General features: G+C 37.7%; 1 protein-coding gene across 2 annotated transcripts in view; it reads left to right on the top strand.

Annotated features, from left to right (window-relative positions):
• Positions 1-23,256, top strand: part of cdh5 (cadherin 5) — a 67,648-nt gene that overhangs the window by 38,939 nt on the left and 5,453 nt on the right. For both annotated transcript variants that reach the window (XM_004553496.4, XM_076891466.1), the window contains exons 3-15: positions 4,957-5,190; positions 5,433-5,712; positions 6,420-6,539; positions 6,721-6,888; positions 7,054-7,235; positions 9,888-9,992; positions 10,355-10,497; positions 10,585-10,718; positions 11,715-11,824; positions 12,608-12,710; positions 17,376-17,506; positions 17,704-17,818; positions 22,218-22,350. In XM_004553496.4, coding sequence (XP_004553553.2) covers positions 4,957-5,190; positions 5,433-5,712; positions 6,420-6,539; positions 6,721-6,888; positions 7,054-7,235; positions 9,888-9,992; positions 10,355-10,497; positions 10,585-10,718; positions 11,715-11,824; positions 12,608-12,710; positions 17,376-17,506; positions 17,704-17,818; positions 22,218-22,350 — 1,958 coding nt within the window. The remainder of the gene's footprint in view (positions 1-4,956; positions 5,191-5,432; positions 5,713-6,419; positions 6,540-6,720; positions 6,889-7,053; positions 7,236-9,887; positions 9,993-10,354; positions 10,498-10,584; positions 10,719-11,714; positions 11,825-12,607; positions 12,711-17,375; positions 17,507-17,703; positions 17,819-22,217; positions 22,351-23,256) is intronic.

A 23,256-nucleotide genomic window follows, 5' to 3' on the forward strand; every position in this document is an offset into this window, starting at 1 on the left:
TATTGCATGAAAATAAAAAAGGGGCAATATTTGATAGTTTCAGACTCTTCTCCTCATGATCATCATTTACATTTTTTTCTTGTCAACTCTACATAAGAGACAGCTGTAGCAGCCGTGCATCATTTATTGGTTTGTGGCCCAAACCGATGTTTCAAAACCTCAAGGCTGGCATATTTGTCATGTTGGAGCCAGAAGTGATCCTACTTGGAATGGACTGCTGTTATCAGCTAACAAGCTTGATTGGCAAGCTACAGTAATAGACTGTAGGGCTGCATTCCACAGACAAACACACACATACTTGCTAATTAGTGCAAAATTCATTTTCAGTTACCACAGGTCTAGAAACCTGAAGCAACCAGTGTCTAGACCTGACTGACTGAAAGTGGATACTGGAGATTGCTGGCATTTGCTTTTAAATCAGTTGCTAAAGCTCCATTCACGCAGGTCTAGAGACCAAAGGACTGTTTTCTGTGACCATTTGGCAAGTGGAAGGTAGAAGCTTTTGGCTGTCGCTAGCAATAAAATTGGTCTCAAAGGGGTTTAAGGTGCTTCACAGAGACCTCCTTGGCAGCTTTGCCATGCTTGTCGTTGCCATGGTTTCCCATAATTTGCCCGGAAGATGCTGACTTGTCCGCAAACAAAAAATGAACACTTTAGTAATTCAAATTAGAAAAGGTGATGCCTAACAGACAGCTACTTGCCACAGCTGCCTGAACCCGAAGATCAAAGTCTTCCTCATTTTTGGGGGCTGATCCTGACAAGGGTCACACCAGCGGATCATTTGCCTCTATCTCACACTCTCCCTTGTATCCTCTGATGTCACATTTACCCATCCATCAGTGTTTCTAACTTTAGGTGTTTACAGGTGCTTATCATCAGCCTATGTGATTGATGATTGGGGGACATTTCCAATAAGGTAAATGTAGGTTGCCTGATAGATTTAAAACTGCCCTCACAGGAAAATTTAAATGTAGCGACACAAATAGTAATTTTATCAAATCAAATCACCAAATCCTTGGATTACTGCTTTAAAGTAATAGTAAAAGTAATAAAAAAAAAATGTTTACTTAGAAGATAGAATAACAGTGTTATGGAAAACAGATGCTGAAGCTACTTAAAGGTAACAAAAATCATAAAGCAAAAGAAGGTTAATAGCAAGTGAAATTAAAGTATTTGGAGGCAACATTATTTCTCAGTGGTATTAACTTTTAATTTCATTTTGATCACACTGTGTTTATTACCTGCCCATGGGGACAGACGTATGGGGATCCACAGCCAGGAAAAACAAATATTTATTAGCGCTGCACAAATGCACTTTTATGAACATGGTGCTCAGATGTTCACTCAAGTCTCTGTTAGACTGCAATAGAACACAATGCACTTCTGTTTAATTAATTTAGTCCTGAAAGGAAACTAAAGAAAGAAAGCACAAGAGAAAAAAATAAAACCCAAACAAAGGGACGTCAACTAAAGGCCAAAAAACACTACTAAGTCTTTGTCTGAGCTGATTTGTGGGGAGCAGTGTGAAGAGGTCATGGGAGGTCAGCAGAATATGAGATTAGACCATTAGAGTGAGGAGACTTTGTGCCAGTATAATCCCTTCATCATAATCTTGCTTTCTTCCTCCATGCTGCTAATGGCTGGAAGACAATAAGATGCACTAATCTCTGCTGGGATGGCGAGGGGCTGTGCTGAAATATCTACTGAAGTACAGAGTGCATATAGACTAAAGTGTTTTGAAGATTATTTCCCTGGCATTTCTGCTTTATTAGATAGGGCCCAGTGGGGGGAGACAAGAACGATGGGGAAGACAAACACAGACAGAGAGGGTGAAACAGTATAAGAAAGACTGGCAACAAAAGTGAAGATTTGCTGCACTGCTGGTGTTTGTGTACCACATACACTTTCATTTTGGTTAAATGGTGTTAAATGCCTTGCAGGCAGGAAGAAGTGATGCAACGCACTGAAACGCCTTCCAACTTGTAATCAGTCAAAAGCCATAAATCAAACGAGGTGCCAGTTGGGCCCAAGTTTTTACGATAAATGGAAGCAATTTTGAATTTGATATAAATGAATCCAATGATTGCTGTTGTTCATGATTAGATAGCTTGGGTCAAGGTAAATGCGAATCGCTTGCATGTGTTACAGTACACACCACATCAATGGTTTATGATGCAATCTATGAGTGAAGTGGTGGGAAATGTAAGAAAACAGTAAGACTTACAAGTGTTGGAAAAAAGCTGAGGTATGTAAAATGGTCAATATCAGTTAATACTGGTAATATCGCTCGACTGAAATCAGAAGCGATGAGTGAGGGTTTGCACTCTCATAGTGTAGTGACTTGTCAGTTACAAGGTAGCCAGTCCCTACTTCATATCCTGCTTTTTCGCTTATCTAACTTTGAAAGGAACCATCATTTAAATATTAATGTCATTCTGGAATAAAGAAGATGCAAAACAATTGGGACCATACAGTAAAGACATCAGGATAATGCCTACTGAAGTCAAAAATCAAGTGAGAGTGTTTTCTTGTTGACTTCTATAGAATTGTCTTTTCACAACCAGAGCACTTGCCCCTGCTGGGAATGAGAAATAATGCAGGTTTAAGGCTTTTCTGCATTAGTTTAACTTTTTAGATCTGAAGGTTGCGTCAGTCTTTTCCGTGCAGTGTATTATGAATGTCTTTAATCCCATTGTTTTTATATTTTTAACTACACTAGCAGCATGATTAACTTTCATGCATCAGAATGAATTGCAATGCAAAATCTCATATATATTAATTAGAGATGGATCGATCCAATATTATTATCAGTCCGATACTGACCTAAATTACTGGATCGAATATCGGAGAAAAATAAAAAAAAATGTAATCCGATCTATTAAATATCACGAAAGCACCTCACAAAACTTGCGACATGGCGTAACTCATGGCTCATAACCTTAGCACATAGGAGCAGTATGTCATGTGATAGAGCGGCTGTGGTATGTGAGACCTGTCAGCGGTCTGGTTGAGCATTTGAAGCAGCATTTCATCTCCGAGAAAGTTATCCCAGAGGGAAGTAAAGCAAGTGTGTAAGTTCATCTCTGAATGTTTGTAAAGTGTTCCCACGTGAAGCTTAACAACCCATATATGGAGCGAGTGCCTCTCTCTCCCCCTCCCTCTCCTGCTGCTACTTCAATCATGAAACTGATCAATGATCAGCTGATCGGCTTTTCTGTCACGACTCAGGTCTCTCTTGTTTGTTTTTGGCCCACTTTGCACCAGAAAGAGGAAACCAGCGGCTGAACAACAGCAGCATGTTTAAGCTTGATAGGCTATTGTTAGAATGTATTTAATATTACTTTCTACACCATTATCCTTTTCTACTTAGCTGACAGCTGGTAACTGTGCAGGGGCGGGTCTAGCAAAGTATAGCCAGGGGGGCCGATAGGGCATTAACAGGGAAAAGTGGGGATACAAAGAAATACTTTTCTTTCTTATTCTCATTTAAAATGTGTAGCTTTTAATAAATAATTATCTGAATCTTACACCCAAAGTTTTGATCTGATGTAAAATGTATAGAAGTCCATTACTGTATATAGTAACTGTTAAGTCTAATATATACCCTAGTAAGCTATAGTACTTTTTGCTTTGGGAAGGTACCATCTGTGCTGTCTGCAATTCTGTTGAAGAAAGATGTTGAATCTATTTAATTATTGTGGAAAAATAATTGATTTCTGTGCATTTTTTTTTTTACACGTGCATTAAATTAAAGTTGATTACCGCGATTAAGCATCAGGAGGCGGAGGGTGGGGGGTGGTTCCCTATTTATTTATTTTTTGCTGGGAGCTTGCAACCCTATTAGTTAGGTTGCTTAATATTTCCGCTAAGTACTCTTTAAAATACCAGAATAGGGAGGATGGTGTAGGTTTAAGTTCGTTAGATTGATCAGTATTGCTGAACTATGAAATATTTTGGGTGCAGTGTATTTTTTGCATACAAGTATAACAGAATAGCTTTAGTGTTTGTTTGTTTTTTAAACTTGAGTATGAACTTATATGAAATGCAGCAAGATATTTAAAAAAAACTGTTTTATTGATTAAAAACTACACTATATCGGATTCATATCGGTATCGGCAGATATCCAGATTTATGATATCGGTATTGGTATCGGACATAAAAAAGTGGTATCGTGCCATCTCTAATATTAATTATAGTTGCTTTGTACAAACATTTTTGATGAATAATAATGATGTTGGCTAACTTTTTGGCTTTGAGTATTATGTCTCTACAGCTGTTGGATGAGTTGCCGGAATTATTCAACTTTGAATACAAAACCCGAGCTACCTTATATTGAAAAAGAACAAAGAAAATCCAGAAAGAAAATCCAGAAATCCAAATGTCAAAAAGTCCCTTTATGGAAAGTGGCCTTTCTAATGGCTGATTAAGACAGACATCGTAAGTGGTTGTAGCATCTCTGTCAGTCTCTCTTTCTCTGTCTGTGCCGCTCTCTCGCACTACACCAGTGGGTCAAGACCTAAAATAGGTCACAAGCCTATGTTTAATAGATCCCCATATGACCACAGTGGTGATGTGCTTTCATTCCAGGTCCCATGATGAGGGGCTAAATGTTTCATTGGAGTCCCAGGATGAAAAGCTTTAAGAGCCCTGGTCCTAAATGATAGCTAGACCTCGAGCTCAGTAGCTGACTGTAAGGGGAGGACAGAGAGTCCTTGGCCTTCACTCTAAGTCTCACCCGTGCACAGTGAAGGGGTCTGTCCGTAGCTGATAAGTGGTTTTAATGTGATCCTCTCTCTGTTCCTTTCTGGTCCCTCTCTCTTCTCTCTTTTCTACTACCCCAATGTTCCTTTCTGCATCCTTTACTCCTGTCTTGCCTCTTCCTTCTTTCATCTTTATTCTTTTACCCCCTCTTCCTCTCATTCCTCTCTCTTCTTGATCCTATCCTCTTCTGTCCAGATGATGGCTTGGCTCCAGCAGTGGACCACAGGACTTATGGCCACTATGGCCTTGACCGTCATCACTGCTCAAGACTCTGGACTTCCTGGGGTAGAAAGAGAGAATCTCGGCCCAGCTGACATTGTCAAAAAGGAATCCCATCCTGTGCTGTTCCGGCAAAAAAGAGGCTGGATCTGGAACTCTCTCTATGTAGAAGAGGAGAAACCTGTTGTGACTCCGCTCAAGATAGGACGGGTATATTAATATTAGTATTTTCACCTCAGAGTCAAAAACAGCATTCTCCTTGCCATGGCTGTCTATGAGAAAGCATTTTGGTATTTTGCCACGCCCCCTCAGGTTGAAGCTATAACATCCAAAGTGAATCTGGGGCACTATCTGTTGCTGAGAATCTCTTTCATGCATATCTGAATTTTTTTTTTTTCAGAATAGTTTATTTGCAGTAATTTATTAAAAGGTCTATTTTCTTTCTTTCTCAGCTCAAGTCAGACAAGAGTAACCCAGGTGGGGTTTTTAAAATAGAAGGTGAGGGAGCAAACGACATCTTCATCGTGGATAATAAAGGAGACCTGTTTGTCACCAAATCTCTGGACAGAGAAAAGAAGAATGCTTACCATTTGACTGCTATGATGTCAGATGCATATGGCAACCGAATAGAAAACCCTGGAGAATTTGTTGTCCAGGTGACAGATATCAATGACAACACTCCTGTTTTCACTCAATCATACAATGGATCCATTGAGGAGAGGTCTAGAATAGGTAAGTATTATCAAGGATTTTTTATTTTTTTTTTTGTAGAAGGAATTGCCAGCAGCTTATTTCAGGTTAAAAAAGATGTTCATGCATTTACGTTTATCTGTACTGCCTCGTGCCTTAACTGTGCAGTGGAAACCTACGATGTAACTGGAAACCCCTCTTAACCCTAGATTGTAGCCTTCCACGTGCACCTCCTGAGAACTGTAACCACACATGAGGTTAACGCAGCCTACAATGGCTGAATGGCAAGGAAGGTTGTGGTGTAGAGTTAATAGGGGTTTTCGGTTATAATCTACAATGTAGACTTCCAGTTGAAGTATAATGAGGCATCACACTCTCAAGTAGTGGTTAATGTTAAGGAAGGAACCCAAACTCAGAAAGAAAAGGTACAGAAACACAATTTTCAGAGTTGCTAAACATTATTTTTTTTAAGTATGCATGTGGCATCTGCTAAACAGGGGTAATGAGACAGATTCAAAATAGACTGAAGTGTGAAAATCCTAAGCAAAACGAAACATTATGCTCACACCTGTCACAATCATTAGTACATCTCGCTGTGAAAAACACAAGTCGGTGACTTTAATTACAGTGTTGGCACTTAGTCATGAAGCATTAACCATTTGACATCTGCAAAACACATACACTTAAACATGATCAGCTATTTACTATGAGGATTTCTATCATACATGTATATTATTTCCTTCTTCTAGGAAGAATAGTGGTTGAGGTGAAAGCTACTGATGCAGATGACCCCACCACTGCTAATGCAGAACTCAGGTACTCTTTGACCCATGGAGACATTTCAGCCTTTGAAATCGACAGCATCACAGGTAGGCTGACTCCAGTGGTACCCACCATGTTTGCCATGCTTTAGCGGCCTTTTTTCATCCTGGCAAATTAATTTAGGATCACTTGAGGGTTTCAAGCTATTTTTACTGTAATATGAGTCAGAGTTGACCTGAAAGATAACACCCTCTCCAAATGTCTCGCTCTTTCTCTGTCCCTCTGCAGGTGTGATCAGCTGCAAGATAAACACTTTGGACCGGGAAACCAGGGAGGAGTATGTGGTGGTGGTTAAAGCTCAGGACATGAGAGGATTGGCCTCTGGCAGCACAGCCACCACCTCGGTCACTATTAAGATAACTGACATCAATGACAACATTGCTTCTTTTACCAGAAGTAAGGAACAGTTTTATGAGCATTTACAGTAATGATAAAGAGATGCTTAAAAAGAAGAGATTATCATCAGTCAGGTTTTAGAACCATTAGAAGCATTACATTATCAAATTGTACAGAATCAACAGAAATATTCAGTCTTAATTAGTGTGTGTTTTCCATCCACAGCAAAATATGATCTGAACGTTCCAGAAAACCACAAGGTGGATGAGACGATTGGGATTCTGGAATTGGTGGATAAAGATGAGATTCAGAACAAGGAGCCCATATTTACCATTCAAAATCTTAATAGCAACATATTCAATATTGAACCCAACCATAACAAGGATGGAAACCTCGTGCTCAAAGAGGTAGGAGACTTATGTGTAAATGGTAGAAAGAGAGCCATAACATAACCATAACAAAATAAGTTGTTTTTTTTTCCCATCAATCGTGTATAATCTTATGTTAATAAAATCCATGCTAGTATTATATAGTATATATTATGGATATGTCTAACTGATGGAATTACAAGTACGTTTATCAGCATTTTTACTACAATTAATGCATATAGCTATGTTTATCACTACCCAGCTGAACCTGTGCAACAGTTCTGCTGGTTCATTTCCTGTTTGGCTTATAAGAGGAATGTGGGGCAACCATATTTGATGTATAATTCTCTGTTGTATTTCAATTTAACATTCCTGAACTGCCATGGCTGTCCCATATTTTTGTATAATTCATTTAGAGAGTGATTTCTCTCTTGTAATTGCTGTCTCCAGTTTGGGGATAAAATAGAGACATGGTTCCCAGCATTTTTTTTCCCTGTGCACGCAAACAGCTCTGACCTGCTCAACCTCATCTTTATTTTATGGTTTTAAAAGACATGATGATTTCATTGGATTAATTTGAATTATTTTGAAACAAACCTTGACTGTCATTTTATTCTTTTATTTATTTAACTTGATTCAAACATGTTATTCTGCCAAAGTTGTTTGGTTGTTGGTCAAAATATGATAAAGGTGAAATTTCATCATTCATGCTACCACGAGGAGTGGCACCATTCCTGAGTGATTGCCTTTAAAAATTTTATTATACATGATCAATTTTAATCAGTACCAGGCTTATAAACTCAATTAGCTACTTGACCTATTGCTACCAATCAAGGGATTGTAGTAATTTATATTATAAATGTGCATCAGACATTATTTTTATGTGGGTTTTCTTTCTGTATTTCAAACAAACAAAAAACGGTGAAATTAGTGAAATATTATTACTTTTGTAAAAGCAGATTTATCAGTCTGATGACCATCTGTTTTGCAATACATAGATTTTTAAAAATCCAATTAGTGTGTTCATTTTCCTCATGAACACATATTGCGCATAAATATTATGTAATCAAATCAATAATTTAGTTTTAATGTGCTATGTAAACTGGCTTAGTCTCTCCATGCAGCACCAGGAAATGGATGCATATCCTAAAATACATAAAGGGCAACTCGCTTTTATTTTTATTTATATATGTACACAAGTAAATCAGAGTGTTTTGGGAAGTGTTGTATCCTCACACTTTTTACAGCATCCAAATTGATGGGACCTCATGCCCAAACAGCTTTAGCACAAAAATAGATTTGCAGTCTACCATTACCAACGAGGATCATAGCCACAGCATGGTGACAGGATTTCCACAAATTCAAAATACTAATGTACTGACATTTTCAAAGTGGTTTCTGAAGCCTTCCTGCATACTCTGCCACCGCATGGCCACTAATTATATATAACATTAAAAGGTGCAATGTCAAATTTCAGATTTTTTTTCCTGCAGGATGTATAAGGTGTGACGTGTTTAAGACTGACTTGAAATCTGGCCTCCTTCTGGTTTCTAAAGATATTTATGCTTGCGGGATTTCTAGCAGGTTGACTTCACTGGGTTGTGCTCTTCAGATAAAGTATTTAGGACATCAGAGAGCTGGAAATGTATTCTAATGAAATGAGCTCTGTAATGGCTTGCACCCTTGCTGGCCTGGAATCAAATCGTACCTCAATCTTCCCCTCAGCTCTCGAGCCCTTCTCATCTTTCTCAACGGCTGTGTTTACACATACAGAATAAGCCAGCTGTTGGCCACACTGTGGTTAAGGTCTTATTCTTGTTAAGCTGTTTACAAATGCCTTTGATACCTTGGGACTGACTATCCTTGTAACCATGAATAATCCAGTTAGCAGAATATTCCTCTCTACCTTTAGTGTCCCATTCACTGATAAAAGAGTCTGCCAGAAAAAATAAGAATATCTGTGTATTTCTAATACATAGGAAATAAATTATAGTGCCAATGTGAATATGACAGTAAGAGCTCTTATATTTGCCAATGTAAAAATGTTTCCATAAAACTTTGCAACTAAAAGTTGTTGTTGCCCCCCACCCAAAAATATAGAACCTTTTAAAAATTGAGGAAAGTGAGCTACACAGGTTGCATAGACTGATTTGTGACATTTACAGCCTTTTTGCACCTGAAATCGTTAGTTGTCCTTGGTGGACTGATGCAGGTGTACAAGACACATTTATGAAGAAAAAAACCACTAAGGTGCTAATGCAGTGTGTCCCCAGTTACAAGCAAAGACCTACAAGGAAAATGAGGTCAAAAGATTTAAAGTTGACAGGCTTAAAGAGTAACATATTGTTGAAGGACTACTATTAATTTTGTGGAAGACTGAAAGAAATTGTAACAGAACCCAAATGCATCAGATTCACACAGCATACAGTTGAGTTCTGTGTTAGTGAGAACTTTAAGCAAACAGCATAATCTAATTTCAGATGCCTTAAAAAAATGGAAATTAACGACAACAAAAATCTCAAATATTTAATGTTTGAAAGAGCGCAACCTTCCACTACGAACACTGTTTTGTATATTTATGTAATAAAGATAGTATTGACTCTGCACTGAAGCTTAGAGTCACAGCTATCAATTCTAATCTAATTAGCACTGACATGTTGCTTACTCACTCACACTATCTTTGCTCCCTAGGCTCTGGACTTTGAGAAGACAAACAGCTATTCTTTCACTGTCCGGATGAAAGAAAATGTCCAAACTCCCGCTGACAACACAAACGCTGCAATCACCAGTGCACAGGTAAATATCAAACAGGGCAACTGTAACTTTCATGAGTCAGCAAGTGAATGTTTGTGATTTGCAGTTCAAATTGATTATTTACTTTATTTTATTGATCACTTTAGCCATCTTCAAAGACAGTTGCCGACTTGATTTTCATTCTCTAAAAAAAGAGAATCAATGCTGAGGAATGTATTTAATGCTTCACTGTCAAGAAATACTTTTCACAGATTCGGATTAGCAGGACACAGTGTGATGCTGTGTAAAGGATTATAGAAAAAAAATTAAACAAAACATTTCATAGTTTCATATTCCTAGTACAATTACATTTCCAATGTTGGTCTAAACTGTTGGCAATCATTTAAATCATTTAAAATTGCCAGGTCAACATCAACGTGTTAGATGTAGATGAGCCACCGATCTTCTCTGAGGACATGTACAGCTTTAACGTGAAGGAAGAAATGCATGTGAACAACATAGGATTCATCAAAGCCAGAGATCCTGACAGAGCCAACAAAACCATACAGTATGCTGCACTCATTCCCCAAAACAAGTAATAGTGTTACTAATCCTGTAAAGTGTTTGTTAGAGTGATCTTGGTCTCTCTGTTTAGGTTCTCCATCATGCAGCCGGACTGTCCTATCGGTATCAACCGACTCACAGGTCAACTGTACACTCTGAGAAATCTGGACAGAGAGGATAAGCCCACACACATGTTTCAAGTTAAGGCGCAAGAGGAGCCAAGTGGTATGTCACACACTCTCATAAGAGCTGTACAGGGTTTATTAATCCCTTTCCTCTAAACAATACATCCTCACATGAAAAATTGAAACCACGTGTTTTACAACAACAGCAATGTGCATACAGGGAGGGAGTTAAAGTACAAAGGCCAAAAAAGACAGTTTGTTCTCTTGGCTGAACATCTCTTGTAGATTTATTGAAGGATGGGAGTGTAACACATTAACGGGGATTTTTACAGACTTAACACACCACCATAACACCTGGTCGACCCACATGAGAAGGAGAGAGTAAGCAGGAAAATCACATTAGACTGCCTCTTTGTTCACTTCCAGCTTCCAAACCAAACTCTATATTTTTAGATCAGCAATGAATGAAATACAGAGATCTATTTTAGTGGCTTGTCACAGCGTTTAAGGAAGACAATGGTCCCCTGAGCTTGACAAGGTCCTCGGTATACAGTACATGTTCTGTACTAAAGATAGATTCAAAATCTTAGTACAAGAGACAAAAAAGAGACTCACATATTTATCAAAAGATGAATATTCAAAAAGAACATCAGTGATATAAAATAAATGTAAAAGATGCTTTAATGTGACGAAAATAGCTGTCCAACAAACAGCTCACAAATAGAAATGCTTTCAGTTACTTGACCTTTAATCTAGTCCTTCAGTGACAGAGATATACACACTAATCTCCAGCATAGTTAGTCACTGTTACATTGGCGCATCAAGGTAAATGACAACTAAATCCTTAGTTTAAGAACTTTTATATTTCATTTCTATGTGGCTTCAGTATTTTAAGATAAATGACACAAAGTGTTGCAGAAACAAAAAGTGCAGTTGTTTCCACATTTGCATCTCCTCCGCAAATACTGAATGAGACTAAATTATACTATCACTACTGAATGCCCTCTTGAATCTCTGTTTGCAGCTTTTGCGCATTTATGTGGACTATTTTCATTGTTAGACGTGTCATTAATGTGATGTTTTCTTTCCTCTCTAGGTTTAGAGTCAGTTGTAAAAGTTAATATTAATGTTCAGGATGTGAATGACAATGAACCTGAACTCAGAGCTGACGACATCTATATATGTGAGAACGACGAGTCTAATACGGTAAGAGGTGATCGTTTTTATATCTATACTATTTATAGATTTTAATTATATTTTTTAATTTATATAGTACCAAATCACACAAAAACATTAGCCTCAAGTGGCTTTATACTATAAGGTAAAGACTCTAAATATTCAGGAAAATCCCACAACAATCAAATTATCTGCTATGAGCAAGCACTTTGTGATGGCGGGAAGGAAAAACTCCCTTTTAACAGGAAGAAATCTTCTGCTGACCCAGGTTCGGGGAAAGGCAGCCATCTGCTGTGTCAGGTTAGGAGAAAACATGAGGAGAAGCTTGTTTCTTATTATTAGAGGATGCATCTTAATGGAAACTAAACGCCAACAGATCATGCTGAATTGTTGTTGATGTGTCTTCTGAATTAAAACTCACGTGAAGCCAAGCATGTGATGAGCTGGGGTAATGAATGCATTTTACATAAAAGCCTAAACGCATATTTAACTGTCTGTCTCCTCAATAACGGAGCCTGGGAAGCTACAATAGGTTTCTCCATTATTTACAGTTAAGTTTTTATTTGATTTTTTTTCCAATTGTGACTTTAATATACATAATCTGAAATTTGGATCCCAACCTAAAATGGTGTTTTTGCCACGTGCCATGTACATGGCAGTCGATGACTCAATGATTCACATGCATGCCATACATGTCTGCATAAATCAGTGCATATATAATTTACATATATGGACTGCACACATTGACTGCAGAAATGTGCAGTCAATGTGCAGAAAGGTTAATTTTAGAGTCATTTTTTGGTCTTTCCTCAGATAATTGGAACCTTGACTGCCACAGATAAAGATGATCAGCCAGTTGCCTTCACTTTCAGTCTGGCGAGTGAGAATTCCAACTTCTCCATCAGAAACTATGGCAGTAAGTCCTTCTGTGTACTGAACATTTATTTACTTTTCTTTTCTTGCTTGTTGCTTTAAATGGTGCTCTGAGCAAGCACTAGCCTTGGAACTTGTTGCTATGCAACAACTGGAATTCTATGTGAAGCCCAATGTTCTGTTTTTGAAATGTAAAATTATTTTAACTTCCAAAAACATCCTCCAGTTACTTTGGGTATTTACCAAGAGAACAGTGACAAAATTTCTCAGTGGGAGTTCCTTTCTCAATGTGCAAAATATAACGATAAGAATATCTAAATTAGACATGCTAACTGATTTACAGGTTTAGTGCTAATTGTGATGCTAATTGTGATTACATTTAATTTAGAAAAAAAAAAGCACGTCTTATGTTTTGCACATGAAGATGAACTGTCTACGCCTGTGCTTAAAAAACAGTGAAACTGCTAAAGGTCACATGTAAAACTGACCAGTATTGTTAGTATTTTAGGACGGATTGTGCTGACATGCTAATTTGCTCATTTAATTTAGTATATCTATATCATGCTTTAGTTTTTCTCATTAAATGAGGAGTAATTAACACATTGGAATATATTAGGGATGAACAAAGAATTTTAATCAGAGAAAACTTATTAATATTAACACACACAATACTAAAACCTCTGTAACTAATGTCTTCAAAGTAGTCAAAGGATTCAAAGGCATGATGGTTGTTTGATTCTCATTCATTAAATGATGCAAGTGGTCTTTTTCAGGATGTAGTATGTCTGTAGACACTAAAATGAACCAGCTAGTTGGAGCCAGCATGCAGACATCTCATTTTGATTATTCCATATGCAAAGAGCTCAAAGAGTGAATAGTACTGATGTCATTTGGGGAAAAATATGTAGGTGTACTGTATATTTACAAATGAAAAAGGTTTAGCTTGAATTAACTGATGTGACATATGAAGAGGTATGATCCTGAGAGAAATTTGTTGGTATCAGCTTTAGGGGAGAGGTCATTCAATATAGGATACATAACAGCAGAAGTAAAAGTGCATTCATGATTTTTATCATCATATTCAGTTATTATCCATGACAGCCAGAGGGAAATTCATACCAACTGTTGCAGTCAGAAATAAAAAAAATATATAAGTAAATGAAAGCCTAAGGTAATCAGATGAAACATTTAGGTAAGGTGTTAGTATTTAATCTATCTAATCTGAAACCTGAACCATATTGAAGATAAACAGAAAAATGATGTGAATTTTACTCAACAAATTCCACTCGTGCACGTGCCCAGAGGGGTTGACTTGTTGAACTGAAGGAGGAAAGAAAGACAGAGTAGTGCAAAAGCAAGGAAAAATTAGGCTTAGGTGCAAGAAAAGATTTTAAAAAAGGCAAGAAGTTCAGAACTAAGAGGAGAGCAGGAGGAACTGAACCAAAAGAGACTTACAAGCAGTAAAAGAAAAAAAGAAAATGAAGATAAAACTGAAATGGATGCTTTACGTAAGGCAAAGATTAAAGAAGGAAAGGAAAAATAGAAAATCCAAGACAACTAAATGGAGAATAACAGTCTCGAGGCAGACTGAAGAAACGGTGGACCGACAAAATCAAGGAAGACATTAAGTCTGTCAATGCATCACCCGAGGACCCCTTGGACAGAACCAAATGGAGAAACCTTTGCCGAAGAGCGGACCCTGCACTAGCGGGAACAACGCCAGGGTGAAGAAGGAGAATAACAGTAGATGAGAACCTGAGATAAAAGAGGACTAAAACTAATGAAGAGGGAGGAAAAGCAGTGCCTTGAGAGGGGAGGAGAAGAAAGAAGAGCATGGGATGAAAAATGAAATAAGGACACTTGCAGAACAAAGTAGCAAGAGAAGATGAGGACATGAAAGAACATTAGAAACACCACATTTTAAGAGCAGTGGTTAAAAAGGTGAAGAGGAAACAGGGATGCAAGAAAGGTGGGACAGAGAAAAGGAGAGAAGAGAGAAGAAGGTAGCTGTTTGATAAAGTGCTGGTTGTCAGTGCAAACCGATGTTTTCCTCTGTGGCTCAAGACTGTGCCCCCCAAAACCCATCTGACAACACCTCACACCACTTAACACACAAACTAAAACATGGCCTAGAGACACAAACACACACATACACAACAAGAGCTGCAAAGTGAAGGCTTTTGAAATATTCATCGACTACCAGCTCTTTAAAACTTGCAAAAAACAACCTTCATTATGGGATTCACAAAGAATCTCACACTCCAACAGTCAATGTAGCTGCACAGTGAAGTGACAGGACTCCATGTTCCGACCACATGACTACATGAAGCTTAGCCCATTAATGCTGGACAGACAAAAGGGAAGGAGAGGTAGGAAAACAAGGAAACAAAATAAGAAAAGATGAATAGGATGCCGGAAGAAAAATATGTAAATAGAAAAAGAAAGAGAAAGAGAGGATAGTGAGAAATATCCAGAGAGAGAGGAAAGAGATTAAATCAAACAAAAACGGAGCAGGAGACGAGACGGAGAGGAGGGATGAGATGAAGGGCGGACAGAAGCTGTTTCATCTTTTATTCGGTTAGTTAAGGATTCATTTACAACCATATCCTTCCACACATACCTTTGCAGATGTTGTCATACAGGCTTTATCTGGTTTATCTTGGTTATTGAGATAGTAAACTTAGTTAAGCACCTTATATGCAGAACCTTGTTCATCCCTATGTCCTGTGACTGGGAATAGAGTCAAAATTATGTGGAAGACTCTGTGTATATAGACTAGTCTCATTCATGTTCGTGCTTTTGTCTCATCATTTAGTTTAGTTCATCGTGCAGAGAAATCAGAATTCAGAAGATAAAGAATGTATTTGTAGTGAAGATAAATGGTTAAAAACAATAGAAATTGCAGTGCTTCTCAAGCATGTTTTTTTTTTTTTTTTTGATGTTTGGTTTTTTGTTTTGTTATCATGTACTTTTTTCTCTTTGAAATGAGCTCCACTGTCCTGCATGTTATGTGCTCTTGGCCTTTTGGGATAATACACACAAGTGTGTCTCTGTAACCTCTGCATATTTTAAAGATCAATGCAAAAAGGTGGTTGGATACCACCAGAGTGTCATCACTGTTTATTTCCCATACAGCATTGAGGAATTGTTACAGAACTGAATCTTCTCCTGTATTCATTATTGCTGCTTTTCCCATATACACGGACACTTGAAATACCTGCAGCACAGTTTTAGAGTTTATATACTCATTTGTGTTCATGAGCATTCTTTCAACTGCAAATTCAAAGAGCAACAATATCACATATCCTTCATGAAGAGTTTAAAAACAATAAATAAATAATTAAATTGTGGTGCAGGTATTTAATATATTTTCATTTCCAAGGTAGAAATGATTGGGTGTTCAACACACAATGGAACAAATACTTGACTAGATCTTTTCAGTAAACATTCTCAGTATTCCCCTATATAAATCACACAAGACAGTGTGACCTGATTTTCGCTGGAAATACTTGTACATGAAAAAGAATTGCAACACTTTAAAGGACTTTAAGTGTAAGAACATACTTTGACTCTGTGCAAGTGTTTGTGAAAATGCTTTCAGGCAGGAAGTTATTCATGCTGGTGAAAAATCAGGGCTTCTGTTAAACACTCTGGATTTGAACTTCAAGTCCAAATGTCAAAAATCGCAAAGTTGTTTTTGTTTGAACTTGAACTTAAACCAAAGCTACTGAATGTGTTTCTTTATTTGAGAGTATTCAGAAGGGTCCTTCCTGCCATTGTGTTCTCTGAAATTCCTCTAGTGGTGGGATATTGTGGAGGAAAGCGTTTGGCAGGAAATTTCTGCCTGCCAGGAGTCTGACTAATGACTGTATTGTTGCTCAGGTCTATGAAAAGGACATCGATGTAATCTACTCAACAAGTTTCTTTTAACTAAAACTGCAATTCAGTTCAGTTCTTTTTTAATAGCTTTTTTAATAACGTCACAATAACAGTAATCTCAAGGTGCCTTTTTTTATTGTAACTGAAGATCATACATTATTACAACAAGTCAATATGGCAGTTACTCTTGTTGAATGGGAGTGAGAAGGTAAACCTCTGTCTTAACACTGGGGGTTCCCATGTGCCAGGAAATGGGGGGTGAGGGGCAAGAAAAGCAGAAAAGAATCGATGGAGAGGCATCAAAATGTAAACGACGGCAATGAGATGACCAAAGTTTTCTGTATCAGACTTTGTCTGGTCACTGATAGACCAAATTACATACAGAGTAGTCTGTAATGAAGAGATATTTCCAATGACAACAACATTCTTCTGCAAAGGAGAGTGATCTATGTTAATACATTTGTTCTGCCACTTCATTTAAAAACCGCCTTGGCTCCTTGTAGGATTTGCTTTTGCAGATTTTTTATGTTCTGTGATTATTTATGATCCTAATTGACTCCAATCTGAAATGCATCAAAGCCGTAACCACAAATGATCTCTCTGCCTTTATTTAGTCACTCTCTCCTCGCTGTCTTATCTCAAATCTAGTCTTATCTGTTCAGCATGACTCACATAAATAGACTTTGTAGACTGAGCAGGTGAGCATTAGTTTTGCTTTAGTGAAACGAGGTGATGGGTGAGGCAAATTAAGGGAAATTTGTGAAGCAAAGGTGGTGTGATATTTTGTACTTAACTTACTATGTGTATTTTCTTGTATCTCTTTGTATAGATGGCACAGCAGCTCTCATTGTGAAACAGGGCCCGTTCAGCCTGGATGACCCCAAGAATTACAAGGTGGATATAAGGGTCAGTGACGGAGGACATCCCTCCAAGAGCAGCGTCTCCACAGTATCAGTTGGGGTATGCATTTTTTGTGTGTGTGATATTGAAAGCTGCTTGAGATTATTTTAGCACTGATAATTTTAAATAATTGTAAAGATGAAATGTCTTGTCTCTGTAAACCCAGTTTTAATGCAGTAAATATGTAGCTTCAATGAATGTTCAGTAAATGGACATTCAGGCAAGGTACTGACCGACTGATTGGTAATATGTTGTAGATATGTCAGTGTGATCCCAACCGGAATCGTACTTATTGCAAACCTGAGGCTCGGAGAATGGGAGTCAGTGTTCATGCCCTGACAGCCATTTTGCTTTGCATACTGACAATTCTCGGTAAGTTATTTTTTACTTTTTTGTTATACTACTTGTTTTTTCTACCTTGTTTCATTGTTATGACTTTTAGAGCCACCTTAAAGGGTTAACCTTGAGATTTTTAATGCTATAGTCTGTATACAGGCTTTTTTAAGAGTATTAATGTTTATAAGAAAATTATTTTTTAGCTGCATAAAATCTGAACCTCAATGATGTCACAGATGACTAGAAGTTGTGCAGGTATGGAGTTAATAAAAAGCAATGATGTCTGTTCTCTGCTCATCTTTGCTTGAGGCCAAAAGAAACCCGAACAGATATCTGACAGATCTATCAGTGGTTGAGTTGCATTCTGGGTATTGTAGGTGTCAGATTTTGACAGGAAGAAAGCATAATAATATATATGGTTTTTCAGCATCCTTTTTTAGACCGTCCATCATGAATATGATGTGAAAATGAAGTTTTAAGTTGTTATGATATTAGGTAATAGATCCTGATTTGGTTGCATGTGAACTTGCTTGAGTAACTATCTCTATATTGTTTTAAGTTTATTTATGCTTGTCTGTGTTAGAATATATAGAAAGGTGAAAACACATCATTCCCAGCATATTTGCATTTATGCTGAAAGTATGGGAAATGCATTGAAATATTTATTGCATTTTTTTGCATTCGTATTATAGAATCTGTCCAAGTTACACATAATGGCATGTGCAATATCAGTGCACATAATGATGGGATTATAATGCAACAGGAAAATCCATATATCCAAATGACAAGTTTTTTCTTAAGACTATAGCTTTTCACCTTTAATACCAGAGGACCTGCTTAATGTCATCTTCTGTCTTACAATAGTAATTATTTTTGGCTTTTTCCAACATTTGACTATTTTCCAAAAAAGATGTTTTCCTGTTTTTCTTGGAATAACAAAGCCAATAAACATTCAGAAACAAAACCATTTTCATTTTGCAGAATCGTTTAATTTCTGAACTCGGTCTGGCTCGTGAAATGCAAAAGCATTTTGACTGATTTCAAAGCTAGAAATTTATCTTACCTAAAAATCTATTTTTCCACTGTTCTCCAGTGGTCAGATGTGTTTTCTCACCCTCAGAGACTCACTGAAGTGTACTCCAGGGTGTGAGTCTTGTGGTGTAGTGGTTAACACTTTCACCTTATGTGTGAAAGATCTCTGGTTTGAGACCAGGAGGAAACACAAAAAATGCTCAAAGGGGTCACATGCTTGGAAAAATGTGCCAAATAAACTAATGAGAGAGCAGCTGAAAAAACTCAAACATAATATGGGTATGGATGAAGCAAAGCACACCCAAGGGGATCTGGAAGTGAAAAAGGAGATACAACTTTCAAACAGAAAGGGCAATGAAACATTTTAACCCACTGTGTAGACAGCCATGTTTATGCCTGGAATAGAGATTGGATAAAAAAAAAATGTTGTTGTTGGAAGTAGGAAAAGTTTTAAAAATGAACAATAGGACTTGAAAAAAATTCTAAACAACAGGGAAAAAAACAACATTTTCACTCGCCTTGTTTTGGGTTTGTTTGCATTTACACACAACAAATAATAAACAAGCTTTTGTGAAATATTTGAAGATTGAATCAAAGATCGATGCCTAAATGTTTAGACAGACAGTAATGTAAAAATAGTATTTTGCTTCGTTCTTCTTTAACTTTATTACCGGTAAGCAGAGAACTTCTGTATATATTGTTATTCTCTGAGAGAAATTCATGAAGACAGCATCAGTGATAGATGCAAAAAGCCAGTGCTGAGTGATCGGGACACGTGCACAGATTCACTTGCCCTTGCTTTGCGATAAATAAGATTTGTGTTTTGCGGGGAACGTTTTCCCCTTCTGGTGTTGTTGGTTTTATGAATAATGCAGCGGCGGATGTGAAAATAATGCCTGTAGTTGTGCACTCAATATTCTCTTTGATACCTTCGCCCCCTGCCTTTTTTGTATTTCTTTGGGAAAAAGAGACAGTTGTCATGTTGGATGAGAGGCACACTGGAGATACTTGGCCAAACAAGAGGGATGTGGAATGAGATGTACTGAAGAAGGAAGGAAAAAAGAAGAGGAACTTTAAGATAAGGGGGGATGGAGGCAAAGTGACACGTGGAAAAAAGTGTATATCAAGACTTAGATATTGGATGTGGAGAGTGGTGAAACAGGCGGACAGATGTAAGACGGTGAATTGAGATGGAATGAGACCAGCTGAGTGACAGAGAGACAGAAAGAGGTTAAAGAAGAGAGACATGGAAGAGGAGAATTGTGGGAAAAGCAGCAGAAGAATAGGAGTGGTAATGAGGGGAGTTTATCAGTTCTTTAGGTGGCGTCTGCTTATCAAGCACCACCAAACACTCAACCTATTAACTATTAATACACTCCTTCACTATCGGGCCTTTTCCCCTTCATTTTTTCCCTTCATCTCCCCCTTCCTCTGTTTCTTTCCCTGTGGGTCTCTCTGTCTCCCTAACTTCCCCCTTCTATCTCTCCTTCTTTTTATCAAACAGCCCCAACACAGGCTAGATTAACTATTTAATGCACTTGTCATTATCTGTCAGGGCCCAAAGCAATTTAGCGTGCTCCCCATTCACAGGCACATTTTCTCACATGAAGCCGGGTTTGACACACGAAAAGACATTTTTTCACAGTCCTTCTTCTCTAAAGAAAGGGCTTCTTTTTCCCCCCCTCTCTTTTCTTGTCCCTCTAAGTCTGATATCTCCAGAGCTTATTAAACTGCAGAGCATGTGTTGTAAAAGATTAATCTGTTGGTTTCCCATGCAAACTTAAATTAGTCCCACTCACCCTCAACTAAAAGGCATGGCTAATGCTGCCCGTCCGCTGAGAGAGAAAGAGGTTCATATCGGGACCGAGGCTTGGGGCCTAATCTAATGTCAAATGTATCCTTCCTTCTCTCCTTGTCGCTCTCTTTCTCTCCTGATTTCCTCACCCCTAAGTCGCCAGTTTCTTCCACTTCCTCCTCCCCTCAATCAGTACCCTCCCCCCTTTTTGTTTTCTTCTTTTTTCTCTTGCTTCCTTCTCCTCTGTACTCTGTGCCCACTGACATGCAGCGTGTAATCAAAAACTTTACTGAGCTTCTTTTACCCTACTTTTTATCAAGTTTGGCCTTTTGAACCCACTTTAATGTCATCATAATGTTGTGTACAAGTCAATTCGTTTAATTTTAGAGTAAGCCTGGTTGTTCTGGAAACAATTACAGTTATAGCTTCAGTTTATGAATGATCAGACCGGCTCTAGTGTAACAGCCTGCAGATAAAATCATAAGGGGATTATCGTAAGGGGCTGCCCATCATTCTCTCTGAGATTGTTTTACACACAATAGCAAAGAGCTATTTCATGCAGACTATGAAGTCGAGCTCAGCTGTTATCCTTCTACACATCCAATTGGTTGATATCTAATCAAGTGCATAGCTGCTTCAACCTGCCCACAGTTGCTCTACATGTTTAAGCCACTTTGCAACCCACCTCCCTCACAGCTGGGTTCCTGTGTGGAAATAAAAGACATTTATGAATAACAGCATACTTGTTCATAGCTGCTTACTACAGGAACACAGATTGATTGATGTTCCAGTGGAATTTTTAAAATTACTAATGTCACAGTTCGAGTCAGATTATACTTTCATATAATCTATAATCTTGCACGTATAATTAGGTTTAGAGTTAGGCCTTGTTCTGCTAGAATATTTTGCCCTGTGCACAGCATGCTACCTCGATTGTTTTTGAGACAGACATAATTAAAAGTCTCAAGTCTGATAATTGTCTTTGTTTCTTGAACTGAAACAAATGTTTTTTCTTTATTGATTTTGTGATTTAAGACTCCCATTGTTACACCCCCTCCCCCCGTTTCTCTCTTTCACAATTGTTTATTTCATCGTCATCTGCTTCTCTTTCCTTTCCTTCTCAACACCTCTGCACGTTGTTTTCTCACACTCATTTCCACTTCCCTCGTTGTGTTTACTGAAATTCCCTTCCTGTCTTTTATGCTCCCCTTTCTTGTCTTTCTTTGTGCAGTTACTCTGTGCATGTCTCTGGCTGGGTAGATTCACTTAAGGTTTTCACGCTTGGGGCGAACGTCTCAGATACCTTAAACCATCTATTCCTCATTTTCTCTCCTTCGTCACTGCACTGCTCTCTAGTCTCATTCCCTTGTCAGTGCTCTACTTTTCTCACTTGTTTCCTGGCCCCATTCTTATTCTGCTTTGGTTGCGAGTCTCTATCATGATTTCACAGTCATAGAGCCATTGGTCTGAAAGGATAAATGATTAAATGCAGTCTGTCTTTTTGTTTTACTCTTGATGTCTTCATTTTCTACCAACAGCAGTTTTGATTCGCTGTGCTGGATGTCAGCCGAGTAGATTCTAAACACACGTTTCTTTTCTGCTTTTAAGTCATAGTGATCCTGTTCGCGATGAGGAAACGCTACCAGAAGGATTCTCTGGCCAATATGAAAAACAGCGGAGAGATTCATGAGCAGCTGGTCACATACGATGAGGAGGGAGGAGGAGAGATGGACACTAATGGGTATGCAGATGAAAAGAAGCACTGCTATACACTTTTAAACTGACAACTTGAATATAACTGAAATGAGCTGACATGGTTTATCAGCAGCCCCCCTTTTTTGCAGACTTACATTTGATTCTATTTTCTTTATAATCCTCTCAAAGGAAAGATTTTTGACCTCTGAATGAAACAACAAAAACCCAAGAATTTATAAAGTCTTGACAAAGAATGACAGAAATCCATTTTAAGTAAAAATGTAAAATAAATGTTGCTTCTTACTCACACTTTCAGCAATGCCAGTGAGGCCATTAATGCTCTTTTTTATGTCATTAATTTCTCTTTTGTGGCTGCCATGCATAAAAAAACAGCTCACAAAAACTGAAGGGAGCTTTAATTATTTAAATGTAGGATTGAAACTGTCTACTGGAACATAGACAGCTTTTTAAACATTTAAACATTCCTCTTTACCTTATACTGTTTATGTTTCTATTGCTTACATCCTGATATTCATATTTTTAAAATAAATGAAACAGATATATTCAACGTTTCTTATGCTTTTTTATGGTTTATTTGCATAATCTTTTTATTATTATAAAATCCTTGACAACAAATAATAAAGTGTGCTACCTCCTATATCTCCATTTATTTGCACTTTAATCGTATCATCTTTTATGTATCTACTGACTTAGTTTCACCTAATCTAAATCGAAATATCACTAGAGATCCACATAATTCAGGTAAACTATCCATATTAAATGTACCAGAACTCACTGTTTGCCGATAAAAGCCACAAACGCAAGTTAATATAAGAATATCTAAGTTGCAGAGTAGCCAAGACATTACATTACTATTGGTGACTTTCTAAAATATATTTAAAAAGACAAAAAGATCAAATATAACTTGATAGTTGAGCTGTAGCATTAAGCA

The sequence above is a fragment of the Maylandia zebra genome, linkage group LG13 (assembly GCF_041146795.1).
Source record: "Maylandia zebra isolate NMK-2024a linkage group LG13, Mzebra_GT3a, whole genome shotgun sequence".
Taxonomy (NCBI): Eukaryota; Metazoa; Chordata; class Actinopteri; order Cichliformes; family Cichlidae; genus Maylandia; species Maylandia zebra.